Source organism: Pelmatolapia mariae, unplaced genomic scaffold (assembly GCF_036321145.2).
Source record: "Pelmatolapia mariae isolate MD_Pm_ZW unplaced genomic scaffold, Pm_UMD_F_2 NODE_ptg000432l+_length_30322_cov_1, whole genome shotgun sequence".
In the NCBI taxonomy this organism is placed as follows: Eukaryota; Metazoa; Chordata; class Actinopteri; order Cichliformes; family Cichlidae; genus Pelmatolapia; species Pelmatolapia mariae.
In genome coordinates, this window is record NW_027052118.1 from 5,349 (window position 1) to 30,322 (window position 24,974).

A 24,974-nucleotide genomic window follows, 5' to 3' on the forward strand; every position below is an offset into this window, starting at 1 on the left:
TTTCGTGTTGTTGGTTTGTTTTTATTTTGTTTTATTTTGCAAGTTGGTTATTAGATGCTGCTCCAGCCACCCAGAGAATCCCCCGCCGCCCCGCCCTCTCCTCCCTGTGCCGCAAGCGGCAGGCGCACCTCGCAAACGGAGGGCGCCCTTACTCCCAGCAAATGGGCGATAGAAAACCGATCGGTGCCTATGCCATTCCCAATATGCGCTGACTGATGTCGGGGCAGCATGAGTACGAGCAATTTATTTTTTTTTGCCGATGCCCGTGATGCCGCCCCCCACCACGATGCCGCCCCGGGCAACCGCCCGTGTCGCCCGTATCTAAAACCGCTACTGGTTATGAGAGGAGCTAACGAGGAAAGACAGGCTTTAACTAACACAGTAGGGAGAGGGTCAAGGAGACAGGTGGATGATTTAGATTTTATAATAAGATTAGATACATCAGTTATGGAGGGAAGAGTAAAGCTTGAAAATAACTGACAGGAAGACAGTGGGGAAGTCTACAGGAAGTCTACTTCAGAGTCGGAAGCTCCTGCAGAGTTAAGTTGACAGTAGATATCTGAATACATGTGGGAGGGGAATGTGTCAAGTCAAGTCATCTTTATTTATATAGCACATTTAAAAGACATCAAGTGTCGGCCAAAGTGCTGAACAGAGGGATAATATAATAAAAAGAATTAAAATAGATAAAATGAAAACATTATAGAAACACTGTAAGACATCCATATATGTTTGTAAAAAGTATGTGTACATGCAAATATGCACACACACACACAAGCACACATATGTGAATATAAAATACATGTATACGTGTCTACACATGCAAACATCATCCAATGAGATAAAAGACCAGAATAGTTAAAACAGAATAAAAGAGTAATAAATGTGTCTGGAGGTTTTGTAATTTTACTGAACAATGAAAAGAGAGACCTGGAGCTACCTTCATTGCAACTGATTAAACCAGAGTAGTATGCGGATGCGTGACAGTACAGAGCAGCCACTAAATGGATCCAGCAGACTCGGTGAGGGAGCGTCGTTCACCTAGCTCTTGCAGGGCCTCCATGCTGCTGTTCCTCGCTTGCAGCCTACCTTTCAGCAGCCAGGCGCGCCAGCGTTCACTCAACCGGGACCAGTTTCATCCTCCATTACATCCCAAAGCTTCCAGTCACGGGTCGGATTCTTTCTAGCAGAGGTTTGACTGAAATGTGATGATGCTTTTAACCACACACCGCTGCAGGAAGCTTACATCTGTCTTCATGTTCAGCCATGTTTCTGGTGGGTGGTGACGTTTGCGCTGATCTTTGAGGGGTGGAGTCAGCAGACTGAAGCCACGCCCACCACCTGCACTGGAATCAAACACCACGGTTTTCAGGAGGTGAAATTGCTGAATGACTAAAAACTGTTGAAGTTTACCGTCAGAGCTCTTCTGTACATCTTTTAACACTTTGGGAGGTGAGGAGCTTTTCCTTTTTTCCTCAAACAGTTACTGCAATATGAAAGTTGGTCCTACAGTTTAAAAACCAATGAAAGATGGTTCTGTTTATAAAGCTGTCACTGGGTAGCTATACCAGATAGAATATCAGCGGCCTCAAAAAGTAGATTTTTTTTGTATTGGAGGAAAATACACGCGTCCTTGTTTCAGTTTGCAGCGGTTCAATGAACTCGGGGCTGTTGTCTTTAAATTGTTAGGATCTGAATGTGACAGATTTAAAGGGAAAACGGCAAGAACACAGAGGACGAGCTGAGGCGCTTCCAGCTGCTGAGCACCAATAACCAGGCAGAGTGAGTGGGTTTGATGAGTTTGACTCTGCAGGCTGTCTGAAGGTCACACTGAGCCCACGTCATGTAAACTGTACGAACAGAACCACCTCTCAGAAATACAGTTTAAATGGAGCACAGTAAACCTGCAGCAGCACCGACAGGAAACAGCTCAACTTTTAGCAAAGTGTGTATAAAATGAACTTCACACACACACAGTTCGATATAGCGAGATGTCACGTTTATTTCTGACTTTGCTTTTTGTGACAGTTCAGTCTGGTCAGCTCCGGTCTCAGCTGTCTCAAGCTTCCCTCCTCTCGTCTCCCGTCTCACTAAAAAAGGGGGAAAGACTGTCATCAGACCAAACGCCACCAGCTGTGTTCTCACCTGCCTCCCCAGCACCACCCCGTTAAGCTCACTGCGCCACTCCTCCCCTGCAGCCGAGTCATGGACCACACCTCCGCCACAGTGTGGAAAAACAGCACAAAAATAAAATGTGTCTGGTCTCTATTTCAAAGCTCCCTGCCCATTCCTCCTCCTCCTCCTCCTCCTCCTGACCACCATCTGCTTCTGAGTCCAGTAGTTCCTGACAGCTGTGACCAAACCTTTATGCCTGCACCAACCTCAGTCTTTGTGGACTTTAAAGAGAGAGAGGCTGGAGGTTGTGAGATACAGGTGGAGTGTTTGATGCACTGTGAGAATGTGCCACACACACACACACACACACACACACACACACACACACACACACGTGCGGGTTTGCTATCCTCGTGGGGACATCCCATTGACATAATGCTTTCCCTAGCCGCTTACCCTAACCCTAACCATCAAAAATGAATGCCTAACCCTGACCCTTACCCTAAACCTAACCATAACCTAATTGTAACCCTGACACTAAAACCACATTTTGAGTGTGAAAATTGCTTTCTACCCCGTGGGGACCCAAGTCCAGGTCCCCACGGTGCAGAAAGTCCCCACCAGTATAGTAAATGTCAGGTTGTGGTCCCCACCAGGATAGTAGAAACCCGTACACAGACACAGACACACACACACACACACACACACACACACACACACACACACACACACACACACACACACACACACAGACACACACACACACACACACACACACACACACACACACACACACACACACAGTTAAAAATAAAGGCCAGAGGAATGTTAGCGGTGATAATCAGACGGCAGAGATAAACTCGGCCACCTCAGTCCTGGGACAGAGTGCTGGAGTGCTGCGGTAGCCTCAGCATCTGTCTGTCAGTGCCACCTGCTATTTGTTGTATCTATTAAATTGATAAAAACTGTGTGGAAGACTTTACAGGTGCTCTGCTTCATGCTGGGGAATCTGAGGTCAGGACAACATAATTTATCTCGTCCTCGGCCCCTCGCTTCATAAATGTCATAAACATGCTCTTTTAGCTCCTCCCCCTTTGAAGCTAACTTCCACTTTGGCCAAATTTCTTCTCACTGGCTGACCACAAAAACAGAAGGCCTGTCCAGCAAGTGGGTGGGGCTTCAGTATGTGAGATGACTATACAAAGACCCTCCCTCTGCATGACCTCATACAGATCAAAGGGTAGAAAAAAGTGCCTGAAACTGAGCATTCAGAGCAGCTGGATAATATCAATAATTAAAAAAATAAATATACCATCATTTTGTTGCATATGAATATTTATTTGTTTATTATTGATATTGAAAACTGAAAGTTGTGCTTGGGTTCTTGGTTTCACTGCAGTATGTGACAAGCAGTGTTGGGCAACTTACTTTGAAAAAGTAATTAATTATAGTTACTAGTTACTTCTTCAAAAAAGTAACTGAGTTAGTAACTGAGTTACAAGATTCTAAAAGTATTTAATTACTTGAAAAGTAACTATTATGTTACTTTAAAAAAAGTTTAACCCTCTGGGGTCCAGGGTATAATTGGCCATTTTTAACCACTTTGATGTTTCCTCTACATTCCTTTAAAACTATTTACTTTGCCTTGTTTGGTATCATCCTTTTCAGCACAACCTCACGTGTCTGAATTTACAGTTATGTTTTCATTTTGACATACTGTACTAACACAATTGATCTAAACTCAGACAAAAGACATAAAATTCGAGTAAGCGGATTTTATGAAAGAAGAGAGAAAGTTATATTTTTAACTGTAACAACCACAAACATGTTTATTGGATCATATTTCATAACTTTAAATGCAAATATAAGTTGTCAATTTTAAAATCATATGCACAAATTTTGCACACAAAGTTATTTGCAGCCATTTACCTTTTACCCCTTATTTAATAATCATTTCAAACTATTTACAGAACAATCAGCTGTTCTTCAATAAGATGCCACAAATTATTTGTGCCACTCCAAAAACTTCTGTCCACTATAAAGGAGAACATCACAGCCTGATACCTGCAGGTCTGACAGCAGCAGGTGTATCACTCCTGTTTCTACCTGGAGACAGCAGTCGCCTCATTGTTCTGACACACAACACAAAACTATCCACAACACTACACACTAACTACACAAGACAACACATTAACTACACACTCCAAACACGCTAAACGTCACAAATCTCACATCTCAAAACTCGCTCTCTCTCTCTCTCTCTCGCCGTCACCCCTAAATCTTCCCCCTCTTCCTAAACAACCAAACGTCATGTTGCTAGATCATTTTTCTTGATTGGTCGACATTGCATTTTTCCACCAACACGAACGGGCTGATTTTTGGTCATAAGCAGAGAGGTCTCGCTGCGCTGTCCTTAGACAGTAAAGGCGACTAAGCTATAGAGATTGAAAATGTGACGTCATTGAGGGGTAAAACCGCAAAGGATTGTGGGAACCCAAGGCAAGAGGTACTAGCGCACGCAGGCTTTCAATTGAAATAAGTTACACAGCGATAAAAAGAAACAAAAAATGGCAAGAAGCTGTTGCATTGTTAATTGCAATAGCCGGTCGCATGACAGTCTCGGGAAGCCGACGGGTAAAGAGATCGGTTGTTATCGGATTACGTCGTTAAGGAGAAATTGTTCAAGCCATGTTTCCGAAGTAAAAAGAGGCGACGGATGGCCTGGATTGCAGCCATTCAAAGACCAAATATAACGTCCAGAACACTCCAGCTCACAGGTTAGTCTGCTCCAAGCATTCCCACAAAGGTCAGTGTTTTGTAGGAGTTAATACGTCATTTTTCATATTTAATTAGTGATGTAGGTTACAAGCAAGTCTGGTGCTAAACAGAAATTGTCGCGCTATGCTCCTTTGTTTATTGTGCATAAATAGTGAATTGTCCTGACACAATATTGCGTTTATTACCACGGTACATTGACAAAAACATATACTTTTATTCACAGGGTAAAACAGTTGTTTTGTATCACTAATTGTCCAGTGCGATTACAGCATACAATATTATTGTCACTGCTACATTTCTGTGATGCGTACCTGAAGTCATTTCCACTACTAATTAATTACTGTTGAGCTCAAAGGTTATATTAATAAACGGTGAATGAGTGTGTATTTATGAAGACGATTTGTGAGACTGGTAAACTTATGATACGTATGATGGTCTTTCGTTCTACACGGTGCATTTCAAGGTCCTGCACCCATCTGTCAATAAACTGTACCTGGGCTTGTTGCAGTGACCTGAAGTTAAACTTCATGAGTGTATGCACTCACTCCAAGAACCATATAATTATAAATATGATCGTGGTGAAAGTGGGCAGCACACTAACGTCTTTTGTCTACTCTGTGTGCTCGTAAGGGTCTGACCCTTTCACTCCTTTGATTTTTTTCCTCGTATCTTTTCTTTGCCTTTTCGTCGAGTCTGTCTTTGTACGGACCGCCGTTGTTCTCCTTCGTTTTGTACAATCCTTTTTTGTGTGGCAAAGAAAAACCAAGAAGGTATTGGAACCGGAGAATGAACGTTTTGCGGTGCTTCAAATGCTTGCATTTGATGCGGTACTTTGATTGTTTTGCCACCAGTTACCGGCATGCAATGCGCGAAAGTCACGTGGTCTGTCAATCTCTATTGAGGAAAAACACGCGTATATATTGTTTATCGTGACTCTGGTTTTACGTGGCCCATCAACACAGTTTATAAACTGGTATATATCACCTTGTTGCTTTGTCTTTAAGTGTTCATGTGATTGACTTACCACGACTACTTTATTCTTCCTCAGTCAAACAGCAGCACTCATGCGATTATTTTGCCCCCTGAGCTCCAGGTGTTGTGCTAGACAATGATTACCGTCCGTGGGAGTGCGCAGCTGCTTAAAGCTGTAGCGTCCAGATTACTTACAGCTACTTCTGTGCAACTGATATAAGATGCGGTAAGATGAACACAGCTTCAACCATCTGTTTGGTGAAAAATAGTAACGCGACCGCATTTTCTTGTTAGTAACGGTAACGGTGTTGTAACAGTAGAAATAGTAATTAGTTAGATTACTCGTTACTGAAAAAATTAACGCCGTTATTCCCATCACTGGTGACAATCAACAGTTATTAGCAGTGGCTCGTAGTCGAGTGACCGTTTATTTTACTTGAGTCTTTGAGTCTCTTCCTTCCTAATTATGTCCCTACATCTATTTCAGGGGTGTCAAACTCCAGTCCTCGAGCGCCAGCATCCTGCTTGTTTTTGAGATATCCCTGCCCAACCTGCTGCTGATTACCTGGATCAGGTGTGCTTTGCCAGTAAGAAGCTACAAGGGCAGGTTAGTTGGAAAACAAGCAGGACAGCGGCCCTCGAGGCCTGGAGTTCGACACCTGTGATCTGTTTTCTTACCACGTTCATTTCACCGTCCTCGTCTCTTCCTCACGCTGTTGTTGGGCTGTGGCCTCCTCTCCTCCTGTGCTGCAGCAGCAGTCTCCTGAGCCTACCAGACCTGGCTGCTGGTTGTTTCTGGTTGTTGTACTGGCTCAGGCTCAGCTGTCGTACTCACATCTCCCCACACCCACACTAAACCAGCCTGCTGACACCTGAGCAGGTGAGCTTGTTGGTGTCAGTAGCTACTAGGGCTGGGTATCGTCACTGATTTCTAGAATCGATTCGATTCGATTCTTGGAAATTTTGCCTCAGACAGAAATATTATAATTCAGATCAGTACATTTCCATATTTTTATATCTATAAAAAGAAAGCTGACACTTGCAAGACTTTATCAAAGGTGTGAGCGTCACAGCAGAAGCCTTTGTGTCAAAGTAACTGAGGATAAAACACAGAAAAACATGAAGGAGATTTTCCTGTTCTGGGATTTTATACAAATATTCTGCAGTAGATCAAAAACGAAAGAAAACCATTAATCAACATCTGAACGTTACCTGATGCTGCTGAAGTCAAGCAGAGCAAAGTTACAGAGGTTTGATTAGAGACACAGCTTTTTACAATTTTGGATAATTTTAAAAAGTTTAAGTTTGTTCAGTATTGAACAGCAGAAATGAGGTTTTCTTTTCAGAAGTAAGTAAAAGGAAAAAACAGCGGCCGACAGCGCAGTAAGAACGGTAGACTTGTGCGTAACAAGCAAGCGAATAATGCAGAAAACTGATTTTTAGACGGGAAACTGTTCTTGAAGTACAGAGAGAGAGAGAGAGAGAGAGCTGTGCATGAAGTGTGATTTTTATCATGGTGGAAGCAAAACAGTAAAACTCAGAGTGAATTCATGACGATGTTTATGTGAAGCGTAGTTTGGATCTTCTTTTGCTGCTGGTTCAGTCAATATTGTTTGGAGAGAGATAAAAACCTGCAGCTTCTGAATCAGCGCAAAAAGGGCGTGAACACAAAGCGCGGACGCATCAGAATCAGCGAGCTGTCGGCTTTCAGCCCCGACCGTGTCCGTGCTGTCGGGTGAGAAAGGCGACATCTCACTGATTCTGATGCGTCGGCGGGTCCACGCTTTGTGTTTACGTCTCTGTGCAGAATCCTCATTTACTGTTTTAGCTGTTTGGTGGTTGTTGAAATTTTGTGAGGTTTAACTTGAGATTCTGGCTTTTCGGGCAAAATAAATTTATATTAAAAAATCGATTCAGGATTTTAATGAATCGATATCACGTTATCCAAGCTAGAATCGATTTTAATCGATAATCAAAACCCACCCCTAGTAGCTACAGAAACCGATCTGTCAGACAGGTATGAAGAGAACTGCTCCAAGCCAGATCCTGATACACCAGCACCTGTGGAGCAGAACCTGATGAAGAGCTGAGGTCCAACACAGAACAGTAACCGTCGTCACTCTGCATCATCATTTGATGAGCTGACTCAGTGAGGGCCACAGGCTTCTCTAAGATCTTAGCAGTAAGTGGAAACTTGGAGGTGGGTCTATAACTGCCAATCAGAGGAGGATCCAAATGTTCCTTTTTCAAAAGTGGGAGGATGACACCATTTTTGAAGCAGCTACTTCGCCAGAAGCCAGGAAACGACAGTGAGCACACTGGGGGCGATGCACTGTGGGACATTTTTGATCTGCTGGTGTAGGTAACAGAGACTTTCATGGTACCACTAAGCTCGCTAACTCAGGTAAAGTTACTGGTGTTGGACAACAGGCTGAACTGGTGTAGGACAGATACAGATAAATAAAAATAAACGCCGGTCCGAAGTAAAAATGTCCTGAGAAAAAACTCAATCATAACATTCAGACCCAAAGTAAAAACAAGGTCCAGAGTGCCCTTTGGCGTGAGCTGGGCCAGATACGTGCTGGTTAAAACGAAACGTGTCCATGACTCTCATAAAACTCCCAGCAGAGGTCAGAGCCATCACCAGTATGGACGTTAACATCCCAGCTACAACCAGTCTACACAGTTTCAGGGTGGACGATAAAACGTCACAAAAAAGGATCCAAATCATGAGCCTCAAACAGCACCTGCTCTCACCTGCTCTGAGCAGACGCCTGAAAGTTTACCCACAATGCACCAGTGCTGGTTTCTGCTCTCTGATCCATGTCACTAATGCTGAGAGGAGGTCCGAGTTTCTGTAAACTTGCACTGATGCAGTTTTTAACAGAGCTTCAATTTGTTTTTCTGTCCTGTTCACTTCCTGAAGACACCTTCTGGAAAATAACAGAAAATGAGACGTGGTTCTGGGAGGGTCAGCTGACCCCGTGTTTATCTCATGATTGGTCTGCACAGACACCAGAAGCACGAGTTTTACTGTTCACTCCTAAACCTTCATCGCTGAGACTGGACTGCAGCACGAGCGTGTTGCTGCAGGAAATGATCACGATAAACACAGGAAATGCTTAAAGCTGAACTCTGTCCTCATAACCCCGCAGTGAGGTTTTCTATCTGCAGGTGAACCTGCACAGGTGTCAGCCTCAGTCACAAAAAGAATCTCTTTGTAATATTAAGAACTTACAATAAAATCAGAAATCGTGCGAGTCTGCTGTGACGAACCGTGTGACTGGTTTAAAGGTGTGAAATGACTGTGTCGCTCTCTGGATGCCGGCCTCTCTGTGAAGGTTGTGCAGATGTCATGTGTGGGGGTTTGGGGATGGGGGTGGCTGCGAGGCACTTGTCCCAGCATTCCTGCCTCTGTTAGCCGTTAGCTGTTATCTCCCCACGTGTCGGTGGTGACGAGGAGCTGCTGAATGGCCCCGGGCCCTGCAGAGCCTTGTATGGCCATGGCCCGCCGGCAGAAGGACGATAAGCAGCGCGCAGGCAGCTACGCAGCCATGTTTAGTACGGCGTGTGTTTCTGTTAAATTTAGAGCAGTTATCGGACGCGGCTCTCCCTCCTCAGCGCACTTTCTTCTCCTGCTGCTGCTGTGTCAGGACCAGAGGTGAGTACCAGCTCAGAGAAGCACCACAGACCGGGTTTACTCTGCGGCAGCTGAGCTTCTTCAGCAGTGAGCAGGTCATCGTCACGCCTCTGTGATGGAGTGATGTCATGCAGACGTAGGTGATACTGTAGGGTAGCTGGTGTGTGATTTTATAGGGTGTAATGGTGTGGTAATAGTATACAGCAGTACTTTGGCGTATGAGGATTAGTACTATTGTTGCTGGATGGTTGAGGGCTGGTTGTAGTGACGTTCTGCAGTGTCGTTGTAGTAATGTGTAGGAGAAGAAGGTACTTTGTACCACAAGTGAAGGACCAGAAGGACCAAAGCCTGCAGTTCCTCTGACATCCAGCAGAGGCAGCGGTGAGTCAGCCCTCATAGACTCCCATGTTAAACTTTCCATGCTTACAGCCTAATGCACCGATTGGTTGATCTCAGTAGATATTTCCATCCTTCACGCCACCTGTACGGTGGGAGGATGATTTCATAACTCTCCCGTTTAAATATGACTAAATCGGAGCCAAACAGCTGTTTTTGGACACAGCTGATCTCTGATTGTAGCTCAGGTTCAACTCTCAGAGGGGAGGTCTGTGTGAGGGAGCTGAGACCAGAGAAGTACAGCTCGAGTACTTGGACGCACACACACCCTCTGACCTGAAGGAGGAACTGTCATGATGAACAGACGTCAGTATAACTTTGAAGGTTTCACTGTAGCGGTGGCACAATGAGGAACTCCTCCCAGGACTGATTGAAGTGACTTTAATGGAGAGTATAAGTAAAGGAGACGAGGCTGAGGTAACAGGGTGAATAAAATGCAGTCTGGTCCATAGATCAGTCTGATAAACGGAGATTTCTTCCTGTTAAAAGGGAGTTTTTCCTTCCCACTGTCGCCAAAGTGCTTGCTCATATGGGATCATTTGATTGTTGGGCTTTTCTCTGTATGTATTATTGTAGGGTCGACCTTACAATATAAAGCACCTTGAGGCGACTGTTGCTGTGGTTTGGCGCTGTGTAAATCAAACTGAATTGAAGTTTGCAGGAAACAGAGGAGGACCAAATCAGTTTAAGATGAGACGTGAGGTGTGGACTCACCAAACTCCAGATTCAGTAATCTGACCCCTGTCCCCCCCCCCTTAAAGAGGAAACGTGAGAGCAGAGCTGCAGGAAACAGCCTGGCTCTGAATGAATTTATTGAACGTGATCTGATTTGCTGATTTCGTGTCCTCTTTGTTAACGTCACCCTGCGGGCGGCAGAGGGAGAGGACGGCGCTGCTCCGTCAGCTCTGTTGTTATTTCGGTGTTATCATCAGGTGGTGCTTCTGTTCCTTGTCTCCACGCCGTCTGACAGCCTCTCGCTGGTCCTCTGGAGGAGAAGCAGGTTTAGTGTCGGGGTTTCAGCTCTCTGGCGGATGAAAAATCTTCTTGTGCATTTGTCAGCCTTCTGATTTTTTCTTCTTTTCCATCGTCCATCAGTGAGTTTGATCTTCACCTGAAACAGTTTGAGCCAAGGTAGGTTTCTGATTTTCTCCTGAGCAATCGTGCAGGCTCCAGTGTTTCAGCTGAGCTTGTGTTGCTGTTCATGTCACAGCAGGTCACAGCATCTCTCCCTGATCTAACTCTGACAGGGATGATTTGGATTAATCTGTCTACGATTGTTCATTTTCACACACCCATCCTTGTTTATTTATGTATTTATTTGTATTTATTTATTATAAATTAGTATTTTTGACCTGGGTGCTGACACGCAGCAGTGTTTGTGATCAGTGTGCGTGAGCTAAAAAACTTTGTTGGGCTAGTAAAGATCTCTGAATCTGAAAACAAATCATTTTAAAGATGTCCAGTCAAATTTGATCTTTATTTAAAAAGCTTGGATATAAAAGAGACACAAACGAATCTAAAGGACTATGTCACTTTAGTCATTTTTTGTCACTTGTTTTAACAGTTTGATGTCCTCCAGTAGTAGTTTTTCTCTTTTCCAGCAGGTTTACGGCTCGCTGGTTGTCGTTTTCTCTTCATAGCTTTGTCTTCTTTTATCACATTTCTGATGGTTTTTGTTGATGTTTTTCTTTCTTCTAAAGTGATTTGCAGTGTTTGTGGTACTTTTTATTAGTTTTATATACTTTTGTACCTTTGATTTCCTGTCTTGCTCTCTTGCAACAGGTTAGTTTGCCTTTGTGTAATTAGTCTGTTTTGTGTCTTTTCATAGTCATACTGAGGTGTAAAATGTTCCCTTGTAGGAACAGCAGGCATGGTTGCTGTTGTGAGCTGTTATTGTAAGAGCAGCCTCTGATCAGACGTCAGTGTTGCTGGTGTAGGGTTGAAATAGGAGGAGCCGCTCTGTGGCTCCGCCCCATCTGCACTATCACATTCACACAAACACTTTTTTTCTACACAAGTGCTTTCTCTCTAACAGCCACACTCTGATGAATGCCTCAGAGAGCAACGTGAGGTTCAGTGTCTTGCCCAAAGATACCTTGGCATGGAGACAGGAGCAGGGATCAAACTGCCAACTTTTTGATTAGTAGCTGACCTGATCTATTCAATTCAAATCACAACAACAGTCGCCTCAAGGTGCTTGATGTTGTAAGGTAGACCCTACAATAATAGATACATAGAAAAACCCAACAATCATATGACCCCCTATGAGCAAGCACTTTGGCGACAGTGGGAAGGAAAAACTCCCTTTTAACAGGAAGAAACCTCCAGCAGATCCAGGCTCAGGGAGGGGCGGGGCCATCTGCTGTGATTGGTTGGGGTGAGAGAAGGAAGACAGGATAAAGACATGCTGTGGAAGAGAGACAGAGACTAATAACAAGTATGATTCAGCAGAGAGGTCTATTAACACATAGTGAGTGAGAAAGGTGACTGGAAAGGAAAAACTCAATGCATCATGGGAATCCCCGGCAGCCTACGTCTATTGCAGCATAACTAAGGGAGGATTCAGGGTCACCTGGTCCAGCCCTAACTATATGCTTTAGCAAAAAGGAAAGTTTGAAGCCTAATCTTAAAAGTAGAGATAGTGTCTGTCTCCTGAATCCAAACTGGAAGCTGGTTCCACAGAAGAGGGGCCTGAAAACTGAAGGCTCTGCCTCCCATTCTACTTTTAAATACTCTAGGAACAACAAGTAAGCCTGCAGTGTGAGAGCGAAGTGCTCTAATAGGGTGATATGGTACTACAAGGTCATTAAGATAAGATGGGGCCTGATTATTTAAGACCTTGTATGTGAGGAGCAGGATTTTGAATTCTGGATTTAACAGGAAGCCAATGAAGGGAAGCCAATACAGGAGAAATCTGCTCTCTCTCCCTGTCAGTACGAGAAGGAGAGAGCAGATTTCTACGTTCTGAGCTACAGCCACTCCATAAGATACACCAATAATACCAAATTTTCTGGATGTTGAGCCTGCTCGAAGCATTTCATGTTTCACAAACCAAGCCCATCTCATAAGAACATGATCTCATATGTGGGTCAGGACAGACTTTAGCTTTCATACAGACCAGAGGACAGACTCTCCTTTCTTCACTGAAGCACTGCTGCTGCCAGTTTCTCAGCCACTTTTAGAAGTAGAGGTGGTTTGAATGTGGAACAAAGCTTCAGCTCCAGCTCTATTTTAAACATAATTAGGGAGACACCAGAATACTGAGCACTCTCTCTGTATCTTACAGGTTTAAGCGAGCTGAAGCACCATGAGCCCAGCCAGGACCGTGCCGATGTTCTTCACCTATAAGCTGATTTTCTTTCTGACCGCCATCTCAACTGAGTTTCCATATTCAGCAGCAGCGGGCTCTACTCTGACTCTCACCTCCAACCAGACAGCCACCAACCACAGCAAATGTGGTGGAAGCACCGACTGCATAGAGGGCGTTATCCTGCCTATGTGGAAGCCAGAAAACCCAGCCTTCACTGACCGCCTCGCCAGAGCAACCATATACTTCGTGGGGTTAGCGTACATGTTCCTAGGGGTCTCCATCATCGCCGATCGCTTCATGGCATCCATCGAAGTCATCACTTCCCAGGAGAGACAGATCACCATCAAGAAACCAAACGGTGAGAAGATCACCACGACTGTACGCATCTGGAATGAGACAGTGTCCAACCTGACCCTGATGGCACTGGGTTCGTCCGCCCCAGAGATCCTCCTCTCAGTGGTGGAGGTTTGTGGGCACAACTTCAACGCCGGTGAGCTCGGTCCCAACACCATCGTAGGAAGCGCCGCCTTCAACATGTTTGTCATCATCGGGCTCTGTGTGTCTGTCATTCCTGAAGGAGAGACCAGAAAAGTGAAGCACTTGCGCGTGTTCTTCATCACCGCTGCCTGGAGCGTCTTCGCTTACACCTGGCTTTACCTGATCCTGGCTGTCTTTTCTCCAGGAGTTGTGGAAATATGGGAGGGCCTTCTCACGCTCTTCTTCTTCCCACTTTGCGTTGGATTGGCGTACATAGCAGATCGCAGACTTCTTTTCTACAAATACATGTACAAGCGATACAGAGCGGGAAAGCGGAAAGGAGTGATCATCGAAACGGAGGGAGAGCCAGAACTTCCCTCAAAGGTTGACATTGAAATGGATGGAAAAATGCTCAACTCTCATGGAGAGGAGTTCACGGATGGAGAGGCAGGATTTGAAGGGAAGGAGCTGGATGAGGAGGAGGCCCGCAGGGAGGTGGCGAGGATCCTGAAGGAGCTGAAACAGAAACATCCGGAGAAGGAGATGGAGCAGCTGATGGAGCTTGCGAATTACCAAGTTTTAACCCAGCAACAGAAGAGTCGAGCTTTCTACCGCTGCCAAGCGACCAGGATCATGACAGGAGCGGGTAACGTCCTGAAGAAGCACGCCGCTGACCAAGCCAAGAGAGCCACCCATGATATTTTCTCCGAGGTGTCGGTGAACGACTTCTCTTCCAAGGTGTTCTTCGACCCTGGTACCTACCAGTGTTTGGAGAACTGCGGCAGCGTGGCACTGAATGTGGTTCGACGTGGCGGAGACCTGACCAGCACGGTCTCCGTGGATTACCGGACAGAAGACGGCACCGCCAACGCCGGCTCAGATTATCAGTTCACAGAAGGAACAGTCGTGTTCAAACCCGGTGAGACGGAAAAAGAAATCCGCATCGACATTATTGATGACGACATCTTTGAAGAAGACGAGCACTTCCTGGTTCACCTAAGCAACGTCAGAGTCACAGCTGAGGGTTCGAACAGTCACGAGGCAAACCACGTGGACTCCCTCGCAGGTCTGGGTTTGCCCTGCACGGCCACCGTTACCATATTTGATGATGACCACGCCGGGATCTTTACGTTTGAGGAGCCGGTGATGACCGTGAGCGAGAGCGTCGGGGTGATGGAGGTGAAGGTGATCCGGACCTCAGGAGCACGCGGCGTTGTGGTAGTGCCCTACAAAACGATTCAGGGGACCGCTAAAGGAGGCGGCGAGGACTTTGAGGATACACACGGAGTTCTGGAGTTTGAGAACGATGAGATTTCGTAAGTACGAATCCTCTTTAACGATCTGAGACAACTTTAGCTCCACAGGTGTTATAGTAACAGTATCTTACTTACATGCTAATCGCTTCACACCCACCAGTGTTTTGGCTCCTCCTCCAGGACTAGAGTTAGGGTTTGAGTTCAGTCATGTTTGGATTAGTTCATGGATAAACTTTTTAAGGAGCATTATATTTCTTTGTGACCTAACATTTTCTACTTTCTGTTTGGCATGTGGCTAAAACAAAACCGAACATGCTAAGAGGTTAACCCTTACGCCATCACGTGAGCTGGCAGGCCTGGCTTCTCTTACATGGTTTCTTATTAATCTTAAAATATAAATGGATTTATGTACGGATCACTCTGAAGATTTCAAACCTTTCCAGATTATTCTAATGAACAGGCTTCATGTGTGGGAATTTTTTCGTCACCTCTTTAAACTGTACACGACCCAGACAATAGTTTCACTTCCATCGAGTTTAATCACTCGACACCTGAAGCACCATGAGATGCTCTGCTGACACTCAACAAGTGTCAGAGAACTTAAATTTGTCATTTAGCATGTGTGTAATGATCCTTCCACGTCAGACACAGCTGGTCCTGATCTGTTCTTTAAAGGTAATTAATCCATAATTAACTTTAATTAATGAATTCCACAATCCTCATTTAGAGCACTAAGAAAGAATTAAGACACACACACAGACACACACACACAGACACACACACACACACACACACACACACACACACAGACACACACACACACACACAAACACAGACACACACACACACAAACACAGACACACACACACACACACACAGACACACACACACAGACACACACAGACACACAGACACACACACAAACACAGACACACACACACACACAAACACAGACACACACACACACACACACGCAGACACACACACACAGACACACACACACAGACACACACACACAAACACACACAAACACACACACACACACAGACACACACACACACACACACACACAAACACAAACACAAACACAAACACAAACACACACACACAGACACAAACACAGACACACACACACAAACACACACACACACACACACAGACACAAACACAGACACACACACACACACACACACACACACAGGCAAACATTCATGCATCCACCTGGAACCACCTGACTGTGTTTGTGATCAAAATACCTGCAGACCGTGTTCGATGTGAGGAGGTAAATCTAACTGGGCGGGTCGACCACGGTGGGGCACGCCTGTCTGTCCGTCTGTCTGCGCTTTAGTCTCTCAATGCTTTTACATTTAACACACAGTCTCTTTCACACACACACTCACTGTTGCTCGTATGTAATGAAGAGTGTCCATCCATCCATCGTCTAACGTTTTCAGGGTGTCAGTGAGCAAAAGGCAGGGCACATCTGAAGAGGTCAGCAATCAATCCCACACTCACTCACAGCACACATGGATTTAAAATCACCAGAATCAGCTCCACAGTGGACTGTGGGGTGTGGACAGAACAAACTCTCATGCTGTAAATAAAGTAATCACACCCAGGGGTCACATGATGTTGGGATGAAAACGTGTTGATTGATGACAGACTGATGTGCTGATGGTGCAGCAGCACGAGCTGCAGAGACGAGGTGCAGCACAGCTGAAGGCTCAGAGCCGCTGAAGCTGCACGGCGCTTCTGTTCTTCTACATTAAGGTTTAATATCTCTGTTGTTCATGCAGAACATCATATGGAACCATAAGCAGTGTTTTCAAACATTAGCCTATGTTTGAATCGTATCACGATTATGAAGTCGGTTCTTTATCGTTGTTCTCGTGGTTGGAATCATTTACGTTTGTAGACGAGATCTTTGTTTAAGAAGGAAAACGTTCAAACAGATGGATGTGATGTGAGGGACTCATTTTGTTTTTGGTGATTATACATAAGTTTTGTTTTGTTATCAGAGTGAACAGAATAAAAATGAGTGATTTCTTTGTAATTGTCCACAGACACAAAGAATCGTGAACTCGTGTTTGTTACTGTTCAGGTTGCTGGTGGTGTGGACCCACACGGCGGGGGCTAGCTGGGCTCCCATGCATAAATATAAAACCACAACAACAATAATGTCAAGTTAAAAAAAACTACATCAAACGTTTGGGGCACAGCGCACCATGTGTAGAAGTAATCTAACTACTGTGTTTAGGTAGAGTAATCCTGCTGACCACTCAGGGTGCTGAGGTCGTAGGTCACGATGAAAATGAGCTAAACACCTCACAGCTCATCATTAAAGCGGGCACCCTGGTCTGAGTGTAACTCCGCCTCCACACAGTCACGTGACTTGTGTCTTCAGCCTTACATGCCTGGCATAGCGGCTGCAGGTCGACTCTTTCCACGTCTTAAATGAAAACATTTATATCCACGAAAGGAAGAGGACGGCGTGCTGGAATGGAGACGCGGCCTCGCTCGTCCTGTGTTTGAGTTTATTAATGAGGACGCTGGCAGCGCTGCGGCCGCAGCCTTATATAGACCGATGGAGTTATCGCAGCAGAGGCAGGATCTCCGAGCTCCGCGGCGCGTCCTGTTTTAGGCTGCGTTCAGTCACCCGGGAGACAGATGGCTGCAGGCGGGTCATTTATAGTCAGTTTATTAGGCACACCGTCAGTCTGACAGTGCGGTGCACGCCTCCCCCGTCAACACTGTCTGTGCTGCTCAGTGAGTTTGAAGGAAAGTCCTCCAGTGACAGAAGCAGGACAAACCGCACAGCTTGCATCCATCAAAGCTGCAGCGAGTCAGGTACACACGAACGCCTGCACGCTGCACGGCGGCGGTTCAGGCTGCGAGTGAACGTGCTCGATGGCAGTCAGTTTGACACGCAGCTGATGTAGTGATGTTGAAACAGCTGGACAGGTGATCCAGGTGAAAGGCTGCTGCGGTCGTCCTGACGGGACAGCAGCGGTGTCGGGAACGTTTGATGGTCTTATCCAAGTGATTCTTTTTCCCAGAGGCGGCGTCTGCTTTGCCTCAGGCAGCGTGCGTCACAGCGAGTTTACTGTTGTGTTGCTCTCAGACTGTCACTCACAGGCTGTCAGGTCATGTGACAGCGCCCAGCAAATCAGCCATTGTGTGCTTTGTGATTTATGTTACGGCGTGACTCGATGCGTGTCACACCCTGCAGGTGCCGTGTCTCCGGGAGTCCCTGGCTGTAAACAGCTGTCTGTGGGGACGTCGGTGTTTGCGCCTGAGCAGGTCACGTGTTTGTGAAGCTGCACCCTCGATGTGTTTGAGAGGGGGGAGCTCTGATTGGCCCTCCGACACGTGATTGGTCTGGATCACCTTCTTCTAGGTGTCTGACAATCCAGTAAATGATGAGATATTAAACATATGAAACTCTTTCTGGTATGTGTCTGCTGTCCTGGCATCATCGTGCCGGTTTATAGTTCGTAACCGTCACTGAGGCAGCCGTAGCATTTCCTGCGTCCGGTATTTGTCAGCGCGAGGAAGGATCGATATGACGGCTCCAACAGAAGAGCAGAGACCGGGCCCTTCCTACTTTCCTTTCCTTCTTTCTTTCCTTTCGTGTCTTCTTTCCTTTCCTTTCCTCATTTCCTTCTTTTCTTTCCTTCTTTTATTCCTTTCCTTTCTTCCTTTCCTTCCTACTTTTCTTTCCTTTCTTTCTTCCTTTCCTACTTTCCTTTCCTTCTTTCCCTTCCTTTCTTTCCTTTCCTGTCTTCTTTCCTTCTTTCTCTTTCTTTCTTTCCTTCTTTCCTTTCCTTTCCTTCTTTTTTCCTTTCCTTTCTTCCTTCCTTTCCTTTCTTTCTTTCTTTCTTTCTTTCCTTTTTTTCTTTCATTCCCTGTCTTCTTTCCTTTCCGTTTTTCCTTTCCTTCTTTCATTTCTTTCCTTGTCGTGTCAAGGCTACATAAAGCGTTACTTTTCTCACTGCCAAACTACATTATGACTCCACCCATGTCTCCAAATATGCTCACTTTGTGTCAAACGAATGTGTGACATCACCTCACTCCTGATTGGGTGGGCTCAGTGAAACTAGGCCTTCTGTCATTGGCCAGACTCTCCTGTAATTGTAAAACATAAAGTTTCAGTTAATTCACAGAAAAAGCTTTTTTCTCATTAAGGACTTTGGTGAAATAAATCAAAATAGAAATCTGACGTTTCTGTCGTAGACGGCAAAACAACTTTCAGTGTTTTCTGTCATGTTGGTGCAGCATGAATGAGCGTGGCAGGAAATGGATTCAAATACAGCCAACAATTCATGCCCTCCTTCACATTTTCCAAAGTCATCCAGGGGGCCCGATTGTGGCCCCCGGGCTTTATGTTTGACAGCCCTGGTGTAAGGTGTCTGTCGCTGCCAGTCAAAGCAGTCTGTGACATCATGGCGGTGTGTGGTCAGATGCCAGATCAGTGAAAGTGTGATGATTTGAAACGTAACAGCTGCTCCAGGTGTGCACACCTGCGTCTGCATGGCAGCGGCTCGCTGAGGGGGCTGCCTGTAGCTGCCTGTAGCTGCCTGCTGCACGGATGCTGGATGTTCGCTCGTGTTTCCATCTTTTCTCAGGCGGCTGGAGGTGTGGGGGATTTTCAGTGTGTCAGATGTCTTCTGTCTGCTGTGCGGAGCAGATAAACACCACGCCGCTCTCTTCCTTATTAGGCCAGCCTGCCTTCAGGCAGCAGCACCTCGTCCCTGCTCTTTGTCGCAGCATCAGCCCATAAAGCAGACACATCACTGCAGCTTGTTCCTGTCACGGCCGACGACGGGGGAGGTCGCTGCTGGCTGGCGGCCACGTCTCCAGACTCGGTGCACTTTTTATCTCGCTTCTCCTTCCTCCACAGAAACCCTCTGCAGTGATAAAAAGCTGACTTACGTAGAGTTTATATGTAATCTCTGATTTTTATAGAGGCAGTAAATCACACAGACCTCTGCAGCTCTGAGAGCATTTCCATTTGTAGCTTCTCGGTGCATTCACCCTCTGTCATTGCAGCGAAGCAGCTTTCAAGATTTTACAACCCACATGCGCAAAAATCAGGATGCTTATTTTATTTACAATAAAACACAGACAACGAATCAAAGCTTTAAACTGACAACATTTTCCATTGTTAGAAAAATATGAGGTCATTTTGAATTTCATGGCAACGATTTTAAAAAACTCTGCAAAAAGAGAAACAGCTGAAGGAAGAGGACGTGTGATCACATGATCGAGCATCAAACCAGTGTCTTAGAGAGGCAGAGGGTCGCCAACACTCCCAGAAGTCAGCATCTGTGAGCAGCTCAGTGTGTCCTCCACACATACAGGTTACAGCTCCAAAGCTCCTTTAAAACTGATCTGAGGTCAGACCCAACCAAACATCAGGTCAAAGCCTGCAGCTCTGATGGGGGCGTGTCAGTGCCTGTGCACCTCATGTTGGAGCAAGACAATGCTAAACCTGCAGTCCAGACCTCTGGACGGCATCTGACATCTGGAGCATCATGAGACCATCAACAGGACGAAGCAGAAGCAGCTGGAATCCTCCATCACACCACAACATGTTAGAGAGGAAGTATGAAGCTGTCCTGCTTTATAACTGATCTCAGAACAGCTCATTTTGTCAGCTTTAACGTGTGACATGTTTCTGTGTTTGTATGTGATACACAGGGACCTCACATTTAGACAGTTAATATCCAGAAACGATCCAAATATAATTACTAAGGAAGAATTTGTGAAAGAGCTGTTTTGCGGTGTTTTCTTTTAGTAGCAGCAGGTGAGGGTGAGGAGGAAGGTCAGGTTCCCTTTCTGACTAAACGAGGAGTCTTTGTACAGGCTGAGGACGCGCCGTGGACGTCCGAGTCTCTGCACGCTCTTTGGTTTAAGGCAAAGCTGTGAGTGTGGTTGTAGCTTTACGGCAGAGAGTCTCTGGTGGAGAAACTGCTGCGTCTCGGCCGGGCGGGTTCAGTTAGTGCAGAAACATCTGCAGTGTCCACGTCCTTTCCTGTCCAGCTGTCCTTCTGGCTGTTTCCCTCTGATGGGACTTTTTAGAGTCTCATGTTCCTGCTATAGGGGAACACAAGGTGCTCCGCTGGTGCTGTGAGATTTACCTCCACCTGAGAGTCACCTGGGCACTCCTTCCATGGTAACATGGTCGATCTGTAACCAGCATCCATCACTAAATATACTCGAGGTGGAAACAAACAGTTAGACGAGTATTAAAATGACCAGCAGTAACTGTAATCTGCATTATCAGGTTCTTTAAAGATGACTTAAAAGATGAAGTTAAATAATAATGACTCGGCCTTTAGTTTTCATGCTGAAAGCCACCAAAAGGCACAAAGTGAGATCTAAGTCATCCTCGCTGATCCCAAACGACCTTCTGTTTTTGCAGAAGATGGAAGATTTTGTGGAATAAGTTTGTCACCGATGATGATTTACACTCTACTGCTTCCGTTTGAAATCAGCTCTTTTGTCTGTGAGTTCTTTGGTTCTTTTATTTTTATCCACGTCGTTCTTACTCCGTAAAGCTGAACGAGTACAGATTCTTTGGATGAATAAAACTGAAACTCAAACTGAAAGTTTCCTGAAACTGTGACACCAAACAAACTGTGTCCTTGGATCACTGAGAAAGCCCCAAAGCATCAATCTGCTCACATTAAATAAACATGGGAGTGGATGCAGGCCATCTTCAGTTTCCATTCACACACACATGCACACACGCACACACACACGCACACACACACACACACACACACACACACACACGCGCACACACACGCACGCACACACACACACGCACACACACACACGCGCACACACGCGCACGCACACACGCGCACGCACACACGCACACACACGCACGCACACACACACACACACGCGCACACACGCACGCACACACGCGCACGCACACACGCGCGCACACACACACACGCACACACACGGCCTGCTGTAGCCTCCAGCTCCGCCTCCAACACCGAACAAACAAACTGTGTCATCATGAAATCTCCTCGCCGTCCTCTCGTCTTCTCTGTGTTTCACATGAAATTCAGAAATGACTGACTCTCTTCTGCGCGTCCTCACACTCCTAACTCTGCTGCCTCACCTGAACAATTCAATTTCCTGGAGTCGTAAATATTAAATATAGTACTGGGATGGCCTGGTTTAACATCCCTGCAGCCCGTCTCTCCGCCTGCACACATAAAGTTCGTACGGAGCGGTGCTGGCGAACAGGAACGCGAGGTCACACGGTGTGTGTGTGTGTAAATGTCGGCGGCGTCTCCCTCTGCCCATCGTGTTTCTCCTCTTTGTCGTGTCTCGGGCTTCTGCACGCTTCTCCTTCTGCAAACTCTCTCTCCGGCTTTTCTCTGTTTCAGCAAAACCATTCGGATAAATATAATCGATGACGAAGAGTACGAGAAGAACAAGAACTTCTTCCTGGAGCTCGGAGAGCCTCGGCTGCTGGAGATGAGTGAGAGGAAAGGTGGGGGGGTGTCGCCTTCCTGTACCCTGACCCCACCTATATCACTGATAACCTTTGACCTCAGTCAGCCCTGTTGATGTGGTGTTTAATGTCATAACGAGTGTGGGAAAGTTTGAGTTGAGCTCATCCTTTAATAATCTGAGCTAATCATGTTTTTGTATCCCAGCAGGCAGATAAGGTGTCTGGTGTTTGTGTGTGTGTGTGTGTGTGTGTGTGTGTGTGTGCGAACTAATGCATGACCCTTGACCTCTGACCCCCCTCCCCCCACAGGAAGATCATAGCCATTAAAATAATCGATCACGAGGAGTATGATAAGAATGCCAGCTTCTACGTAGAGCTGCAGGAGCCGTACTGGAACAGGAGGAGATGGACAGGTGTGGATGGGCACCTTAACCTCTGATGACCTCTGACCTGTCCTCCTTTGACTGTCTTTGTGGAGTTTGTCTTTGCTGCTGTCACTCCTTTGCCCTCAGCTGGCGTCCTATTGGTCCAGACTCAATTATCAGTGCTGAGAGGTGCTAGGACAGTTTGAGTCAACTTTATCGACATATAAGGCAACAACAAAATCAACGTGTTGATTCATTTCTCTGGGTTCATAGAAATCTTCACACAGTATTGTTGCCGTTCACTCAGAAGTTTATGGCAAACACCCGGTGTCGCTTTTTCTTCTTGTCGGGTTTGTGATGTGAAGGCACGTGTAATCAGGTCACCTGTGGCGTTTAACAGCTCTTGGATGGCCCCGCCCCTCCCTGAGCCTGGTTCTGTCGGAGGTTTCTTCCTGTTAAAAGGGAGTTTTTCCTTCCCACTGTCACCAAAGTGCTTGCTCATAGGGGGTCATATGATTGTTGGGTTTCATTGCAGGGTCTTTAACTTGAGGCGACTGCTGTGGCGATTTGTGATTTTTAAATAAACTGATTTGGACTGAATTGAATAACATGAACAAATAATGGAAAGAATTTTCATGTGATTAAATTGCTTTATTTTAGCATTATGCAGTTCTGTTATTATAACTTAATGTATTGAGTTGGATCAACTTATTTACTGCAGTTGAGTCTAACTTAATTTATTTAAGTTGATCCAACCCATGAAAATGATGCTAGTCCGAAAAAAATACTTAATGCTAATAGAAAGCCATTTATTAATGTGGAAATCCTTTTCATTAAGTTCATTTAAAGAGTTAATTTTTAGAGTGTTCAACAAAGTCTAGACCAGGGGTGTCCAGCTCCAGGCCTCGAGGGCTGCTGCTTTTAGATGTGTCCTTGATCCAACACAGCTGGTTTAAATGGATAAATGACCTCATCAACATGTCTTGAAGTTCTCCAGAGGCCTGTAATGAACTAATCATGTGATTCAGGTGTGTTGACCCAGGGTGAGATCTAAAACCTGCAGGACACTGGCCCTCGGGGCCTGGAGTTGGACACCCTGGTCTAGAGTCTGGTTAACGTAAAAACACTTTTACCAGGGTTACCGGGGCCTATCCGGATGTGATAGGGCGAGAGGCGGGGCAAACCCTGGATAGGTCACCATTCTGTCATAGGGCTAACACAGAGAGACAGACAACCATTTGCACTCACAGGTAATTTAGAAACACCAACTAACCTAACTTTTCAATTGTGGGAGGAAGTCAGAGTACCCACTGCAAACTTGGCCAGATTGTGGATTTGACCACAGGACCTTCTTGCTGTGAGGCAACAGTGGTAACCGCTGTGCCACTGAGCTGTCAATCCAGGCTTAAAAACAGTAGGAAGGTTCTGATCACAAGGCTCAATACACAATTTTCTGCACGTTTTTGTCTCTGACAGGTTAAACCACAATAAAGAGCGATAGCATACACGTGGTGTGTGTGTGGTCGTCTGCCATTTTCCTGTGGTCTCAAATCTTGTGTAATTATGGTCACCACAGAAACATGAAATTATTTTGTTCAGATTACAAGTTTGAATCTTTTAAATGTAACAACCGCCCACTTTCATTTCCTTGAGTGTAATGAGGCAGCCTGGGTGTTTCACTGGGTTTTCAGGTGGTTTTTGTGGAGTTTGTGTCTTCGCCCAGTTTGCCTCACTACAAATAGAACATGCTAGTTCGTCTTATCTTAGTCCCGGAGAGGCTAGGAGAGAGATTCTCGCTTCCTTGTTGGTCCAGGTGTGGACAGATGCGGATGTGTCCGGTCGAGCTGTGATGCTGGCAGGTTGGGGAGGACGGGTCAGGTCCGTTCAGGCTGGACTCTCGTACGAAACCTGCACGTGTCCGTGTTAATCGCACACTTTAAATCTGTGTCAGATGTAACAGTAAACTAACAGCTGACGACCGCTCGAACCGTCGTCGGCGTCACGTTTGTCACGCGTTAGTTCAGCAGCATGAAGTCCAGATTGAGGACAGGTGTGTCAAACAGAGACCTTCTGATGTCACTTCTGCTTCATGTCTCTCTCATCTCTTTCTTCTCTTCAGCTGTGTTGCTTCAGGAAGTCGGTAAGCCGCTTTCTTTGTCCCCTTCCTGTCTGCAAACCGTTTATCTGT

The 24,974-nt window shown here is 45.8% G+C and overlaps 1 protein-coding gene across 1 annotated transcript; it reads left to right on the forward strand.

Moving 5' to 3' along the window:
• Positions 1–10,956: 10,956 nt before the first annotated feature.
• On the forward strand, positions 10,957–24,926 carry LOC134623143 (sodium/calcium exchanger 1-like; the record flags this gene model as incomplete). Its single annotated transcript, XM_063468348.1, has 4 exons — positions 10,957–11,032; positions 13,188–15,004; positions 22,354–22,460; positions 24,906–24,926. Coding segments are annotated over exons 2-4 (1,924 nt in total), but the record flags the coding sequence as incomplete, so codon positions are not given.
• Positions 24,927–24,974: the final 48 nt, after the last annotated feature.